This window comes from Frankliniella occidentalis, unplaced genomic scaffold, assembly GCF_000697945.3.
Source record: "Frankliniella occidentalis isolate FOCC.00 unplaced genomic scaffold, Focc_3.1 Scaffold225, whole genome shotgun sequence".
Lineage (NCBI taxonomy): Eukaryota > Metazoa > Arthropoda > Insecta > Thysanoptera > Thripidae > Frankliniella > Frankliniella occidentalis.
The window spans coordinates 143,389-150,507 of NW_026267351.1; the positions used below are offsets into that span (position 1 = coordinate 143,389).

The following is a 7,119-nucleotide window of genomic DNA, read 5'->3' on the forward strand; positions in this document are numbered from 1 at the left end:
GGTCTCATGTAGTGTAAATATTTATAGTTATTGTTGATGATAAATCTTACACTAATTGTATACGTGAGAAAAATCTCAGTAAGAAATTGTTTTGATAAGCTGTCTAGAGTACTATCCCTACCTTGTGCTTTTGCGACAATGTAAAATGCTGCCAATGTTGCTAGTTGTAAGAGGGCTGAATCTGGTGGAAACACATCATATCTAAGTCTTACTTTTATTGTATATAGTATATCATGTGTGAGTGGATGTATGTACGAATGCATATATGTACCTATGTGAATGTGAGCAGTATGTCGACAAAAACATCTCCGCGAGGGCGTTCCCCTAGAGCACGATCGTCCGTCGTGGTGGGTATCACAAAAATCGTTCCGGATTATTTATATCCTAACAAAATGAGCAAGCGTCAAAACGAAGCCATTCAGATTATCTCAGGCTGGGTGATAAGAAGAGTGGAGCCAGCGAAAGGCTTGAAGAGAGAAAAGCGGTGGAGAAGACAAGGAGGGATGGAAAGATGGGGAGAGGGGAGGGGGCGAAGGGGGGCAGTTGGAAACCAATGGGCAGTAACATGTGGACATTGCTCATAGCGGGACGACCTACAGTGTTTGTCGCGATACCCACTGGCTTTTATTGCATTGTGCGAAATGTTTGCGGTATTGCAAATCTTGTCCGCCGCGAAGGCGAGCACATATCACATTAAGTTCTATGGCTGTACTGACTAGGGCCAGAAGTGGACCCTGCGTAGGACGTTTTGCCGCTACATATCGTTCTGTCGTATGTGTGTATAAGCGTGTATGTTTGTATTTGTGTGTCTGTGTGCGCTGGAAGGTTTTACCTCAAAACACTATATTGGCAAACATATCATTTGCGTGGCCTCACCACTTGACATTTGTCTTTGTTCATTTCCTTTCGTCCCCTAATGCCCATGAGCGGAGCTTATCTTGCCGTTTCCTCCTCTTCTTTTGTCCCCAAGACCCTGTCGACTGTAAATTGTATAAAATATATCATACGTACCATGTCATAGCTCTAATATGGTGTTCATCTGTATTAAAAAGAACAAACGAACAAATAAAAAATGTGATAATAAAAAACATATCTGCGCCTCTACCCTTCTTTAGTCCGTCTCGCCAGGCGGCGGTCGCTCTTCAGCCACAAAAGCGCCGTGGCAGAAGGCAACCCAACCAACAGCTGGTGCCCGATGGGTGGCCTACATCCCGGCGGTGGGATCGATCCCATGCACCCGGGGAAGAGGTTGGAGGGGGGGGGGGGCATGCAACATTACGTAAAGACGGCGACATGATGACCTCCCCTTGCCGTCTTGTCGCCATGTCTAGGCGACGCCGGGGCCGACACGTCGTGCACACCTCGCCTCGCCCAGGTGCTGCGCAAAAGGTGCCGCCGACCGGGCGACCGGACCTCGCGGGTTGAGTTCAGAGGGACGTTACCACTACCAGGTCGACGACGGCATTATTGCATTTCCTCCGTCTCTTCTCCCCGGTGCTACGGACGAGGCGTCGTCACATCTGGGTCTGACCTGCCGGCCTCAATTACGACGGTCATTGGTGTCCCCCGCGCAGTTACGGCGGTCCTGGTGTTCTGCTCGCTCCCCCGCGCGGGGCCGGGCCTAAAGGCCGGGCCGCGGCCGCGGAGGCGAGGGGCGTCGATAAATTCCAGCCTACACAGCTCCGTGCGGGGCACCCGGCCCCCGGCCCCGGCGGGGCACTTGCACACGCGCAATGAATGAGCGGCGCGGATGTGTGCGCGCGTGTGCGTGTGTGTGCACGAGTGTGCGCGCGTGTGTGCGTGCGTGTGAGCGCAGCACTGGGGCGGCGCATGCCTGGGCGTTCTCTCCAGTCTCGAGCGCGGCGGCGGCCTGGCGATGTCCTCCTGGAGTCCCTGGGGCTGCTCCTGCAGCTGGACCGGTTCTGCCTGCTCGGCGCGTGCCGTCACACATACACGGACGCGAGGCGACAAGGCGTGAACACGGCGTCTTCGCTGGCGGCGGCTCCGCGTCGACGTCGTCGTCGTCATGAACTTCCTGCAGAGCATCTTCAGGCGGAGGGAGGCCGCCGCCGGAGCTGCGGCTGGGGCAGCCGTCGACGCGCAAGGTAAGGGCGAGGAGAGGGAAAGCACTCCGGAGAAAAGTGTACGACCCAGTGAGAAACAGTTACATCGAAATGATGTCAGACTGATATCGTTGTCGGTAAATTGTCGATTATCGTGTCGAATCGATCCTGAGATGGTCTTAAAATCGAGACATTTCCGACAGCTGACATCTCTTTGATGTCGATTCGATGTCACATCGATTTTGATTTCTCACTGGGGAGTTAGTACACGTTAGTTCATCTAGTTTTTGGCGTCATGTTTCATAATTTGTGCAAAATTTTGTTTTAATAGCACCATTATTACGCTTGATTTCTACCATTAGTTCGCGTTATTACGCAGCCTCGCGCACACCATGGCGGGATGACTTTCTTTTTGTAGAGGCAAGCCCAAAACGATACTTTAAAAAAAACACACAAAAAACATTAAATTTATAAAATGTTGTAAAACCATGAATGTCGGTAGGTTTGGGGAGAGGGGGCAAGGGGTATTGATTGCAGTGCTCCTGCTAGGCAGCCTGATGGTGATGCTGTGCATGTGCTACTCTGGTAAAGCAAGATAAGGTCTGATCTCTTAAAGTCCGTTCTGGCCACTATGTGGAAATGCGGAAATCTTAACGGAAGTTCCTGAGGAGTTTTCCTTATCTTAAAACGGAAAACCCTTATCTTCTCAGATTCCCTTTTTATTTTTACTCTGCCACCGAAAGTGACCGAAAGCCTCCAAAAATCAGACCTTGTTTCCAGCTCAGAAGACTCAGAAAGTAGATGCTCGTGCGACATTTCACGTGAACGGCGTTGCTTTCTGAGGTACGTATACGTATACGTACCCTCGCTTCAGTTTGTAATTTTACGACGGCGGTGACTTATTCGAATCGTTTGCCTCGCCGCGCCCGCCCACCTATTCCTGCCGCACTGTTTGCAGAACAGCTCATCAGTGACTGGGTGAGAGCGCGCTCGCTCGGTCCGCCCTTTCTCTCCATCTCTCTCTCTCTCCTCCGCTCTCTGTCCCGCGGCGAGGTTGGGCGGAAGAGAGGCACACCGAGAGACAGGGGGAGAGAGAGACAAAAGTGGTAATCCCATCCCACATATGCGCGGGCTCGGTCTCGCCGGGCGTAACCCACCACTATCAGATACCATTATCAGCGTTCTTTGGTGCTGAGACTGCGGCAATGTCGTGCGGGCGGGTCAGCGCGGCCGCTGGGCCGCGCCGCGGACGGGCCGGCCGGCCGGACGCAACACTGTCGGCGTGGTGCCGCGTCCCAGTGCGAGCTCAGCCTGCCGACCTGCGACACGTCCAGGAGGTGGGTGTCGTGTGGTGTTGACCAGGTTCACCAGAGTGGGGGGCCAGCGACTCGTCGATACCCCGCCGTCCGTCCCACAACGGCGACACTCCGCGCGCCCAGGGACTCTTTCCCGATCGCTGAGAGGCGTTATCGATCGCGACCCTGCTTACAGGCACCGGCGCCGAGATGGAGCCACCGCAGGGGGAGGGTGCGACGTCGCCAGCCACCCCTCCGCAGCAGTCCCGAGATGCACCGCGGCGGCCTGCAGACGACAACAACAGCAGCTGTCAGGAGGGACATGACGACGACCAGGGTGCGCCCTGTGGCGAGGACGCCCAGGACGCCCTGAGGACAGGTCCCGGACCTCCTTCACGCGACAATGTAAGCCCGGCCGCCGACGCACACGACGACCCGTCGCCTCGGACCTTCAGCGAGGTGGTCCGGGCGTCGCCGTCCCACGGCCGTCGTCCTGGAGAGGTTACGTCGCCTGGTGGCGCCGAGGAGGGAGACCATGCGGACCAGGATAAGGACGACGCTGGCCGGCTGGCCCAGTGCCTCCGCGGCGCCCTGCTCCGTCACGACCACCGGGACGCCAACGTTGAGGTGATTCTGGTGGAGCAGCCCCAGAGTGCAGACGAACCCTTTGGAGGTTATGTTGTGGGGAGAGAAGAGGAGGGGGCCACTTTGAAGGCCCCGCCCAGGATCCTCGTGTTCGACGAAGACAACAAGTGCCAAAACGCAAGTAGCGCCAGCTCGACGTCGTTGGAGTCGGCGGTCAGTGACTTACCGGGGCTGTCAGACGTAGAGCCCGCCCACGACCACCTCCAGGATGCAGTGTTGGTCGTTGGCGATCGGGACCGCCACTTCCTCAGGCCCCTGAAGAGAATCGTTCGCATTTACCTCCGACGCCGTGTCGCCCCGAGCGAGAGGATGGGGAACTTACAGGTATGTCTCAGCACCATCCCTCGTCACAATAGGGTTGTCGATGTCGAAAACAGAGATAATCAATCGAAATCAATTTGATTCCATGTTTTTCTTGTTTTGCAGTCGGTAAAACCACTCTTACTGACTTTCATCCCCTCAGTCCCTTCTCTTTACTTGTAATCAGGTAGTGACCAACCCTGAAATGTTCACAGGGCTCCGACGGCAAGTCTGGACGCTCCGGCGCGTCGGGCGGCAAGAGCCCCGGCAAGCAGCGCAAGGGGCTGGCCAAAAAGTCGCCCTTCCGGCCGGGCAAGGGCCCCGCGCCGGCGCCCCCGCCCACGCGGCCCCCCCGCGGCCAGGCCCTGGAGCCGGACGACGACGAGGACTCGGCGCCGCTGCCCGGCCGAGCCGGTGGGAGCGGCGCGGCGCACAGCGGCACCGCGGCGGCCGCGGCGGCAGCGGCGGCGCACGGGCCAGTGACTGCCGGACACTCGGCAGGTACCGACGTCTGCTCCGCTGGCTCGGGCTCGGCCGACTCGGGCGAGACGCAAAGGTGAGTGAACGTGAACGGGGCGGTGTTCCACGGCGTCCTGGGGCTGGGCGAGTGGCCCACAGCACGTAGGCGGCCGAGTGATCAGGTGGTGGCCAGGGCGCGGTGTGGGCGTCGCTGTGTGCGAGTCGGTGCCGCAGTGCGGGCCATCTGTCATGTCCTGCAGGAGGTGAAGGCTGCCGTCACGCAGGGGGGCGTAACGCGTGCAGTGGTGCGTGGGGGACGACGGGGAGGGCTCGGCCTCAGCCGAGGGATGGTGGAGGACGTGCTGCGGGGCTGGCCGCCCTTCGATTGTGCAGGAGAGAGATGTGGAACAGCGGCGCTGTTGAGGTTAGTCGGCCGGCCCGGCCTGCGGCTGGAGCGGCTGGAGCGGCTGGAGTGTGGGAGAGGAGGAGAGGATGCACGGCGAGGGGCGGGGCGGGCGGGCGAGCGGGGGAGAGGTTGTCGGCCGGGCCCGCAGGCTACCGCAGCCCAGCACACCGGACGGGGCCGGCTGGGCTCGGCTGGGCCCGCTGGAGGGCCGGGACCAGCCTGGATAGTGCTGGAGGCTCTCCGGGCCTATCTCACTCTCCAGCGGCGGATTACAAAGGAGCCTCGTGCCCATGCTGATTCGGCGTGTTCCCCCGCCCCGCCACGATTGAGATTGTCTATCAGTTCGGCAGCTGCCGGGGATCTACTGGGACCTGCTCTCAGCGGGTGGGACAATCGACAGAGAAACAGGAGAACCCTTCGCTGGTGATAGCCGTGTCTTAACACTTCCTGCTTTTGGTCCTACAGCTCGCTCAGCGACCCCTTCCTGACGCCGCACGCCGCCCTCACGCCCGACGCCGGCAGCCACTACTCGGACGCCGACAACGACGACGAGGATGTGATCGACGTGGAGGAGGAGGACGACGACGACCTCCTGTCGGACGCCAGGACGCTCACGCCCGCGTCGGCGCGCCACTCGTCGCGGCTCCAGGACAAGACGTCGGATGACGACGCCACGCTCACGGACTGCGACGACCGCTCCGACTGGGAGCGCACGCCCACGCGCACCCCGGCGCGCACGCCCGTGCACGGCGGCCAGCAGCAGTCCGTCAAGGCCTCGCTGCAGAACCTCTGCGCCCTAGAGGGGGTGTGCATCAGCAAGGTGAGTCCACGCGAGCCGGGGCGGACCTCATTGGTGTTCGGGACCCCTGAGTGGCTCGGCCCTTCCCACGGCACACGAACTTTGAGGGGAAAAGGCGTGGCCGCCGCCGAGGCCCGCGGGGCTCGGATCATTCTTCTTTCCGTAGCCCCCCCCCCCACCTTCCACTGCGCGACGTGCCGTGCTGCTCCCGTTGGCAATAAGCACTTACCTGGACCCGTAATTACGTCTCGGCAGTGCGTCGTTACGTCGAGTCAAGCCGGGCGCCACGCTCGCCCAGGGCTTGGCGGGGCGGGGCGGGGCGGGGCGGACGTGTCCGTCGAGAGGATGGATATCGCACCAGCAAGGAACTAGGAGGGCGGGGCGGGGCGCAGGTGGGGCGCCGGCGAGCCCGCAGTGTCATTTTCCGACTGCGTTATTACGCGTCAGAGGTATGTCACGTCACGAGTAGATTCTGAAGGAGAGGGAGGGTGGCAGGTGGGGGGTCAACTCCTTGGGCACTATATTTGGGCCCGGGACAGCCAGCGTGGCTCAGCGGCTCGGCCCGAGGCGCCGTGGCGGCGGCGGTTTGCAGGGGGCCTCCTGTGGGAGCGCGGTCCTGCTGCCTGGGCCGCCGCTCCTCGCTGCGGGCGCCCCTGGCGGTGGTCGGCGTGGTCGGCCAGGGCGTGCAGGGCGTGCATCCTCTCGGAGCGATCACGGACCGTAGCGGGGCTGGGCGGGGCGGGGCGGGGCAGTGATTCGCGGGCCGGCGGGGCCGGATAGCCCGATGTGGTGAGCCCGCCCGCGGGTCAGCGAGCACCACCGGCACCACCGTGGCGGTGTGCGGTGGCTTCTCCTTCTCCGGCAGCTCCCCCCGCATCATGTGGTACGTCATGACGACGCTCCGTTTTTTAGTGGCGTCGCTTCCGTCTGCTCGCGCTTTTCCCCCCAAATGTACCTACCGGTACCTACTCTGGCACATGTCAGCCCTACTACACGCACATGCGCGCACACATCCCCTGCTTCAAAGCCGAACTCGCGAGCGCCCACCATGACGGCTCCGGTAACAGCCCCCATCTCACCCCTATTTTCCAGTCGAGCGCACCGATGATGTGGGAGGGGTAAGAAGAAATAAGTCTGTGTTGGGGGTGGGGA

At 60.4% G+C, this 7,119-nt stretch overlaps 1 protein-coding gene across 1 annotated transcript in view; it reads left to right on the forward strand.

Moving 5' to 3' along the window:
• Positions 1-1,940: 1,940 nt before the first annotated feature.
• LOC113217061 (protein cappuccino) overlaps positions 1,941-7,119 on the forward strand; it is a 14,513-nt gene continuing 9,334 nt past the window's right edge. The window contains exons 1-4 of the mRNA XM_052272799.1: positions 1,941-2,105; positions 3,555-4,327; positions 4,519-4,859; positions 5,634-5,988. Of these exons, the coding sequence (XP_052128759.1) occupies positions 2,027-2,105; positions 3,555-4,327; positions 4,519-4,859; positions 5,634-5,988 (1,548 nt within the window). The 5' untranslated portion in view covers positions 1,941-2,026. The remainder of the gene's footprint in view (positions 2,106-3,554; positions 4,328-4,518; positions 4,860-5,633; positions 5,989-7,119) is intronic.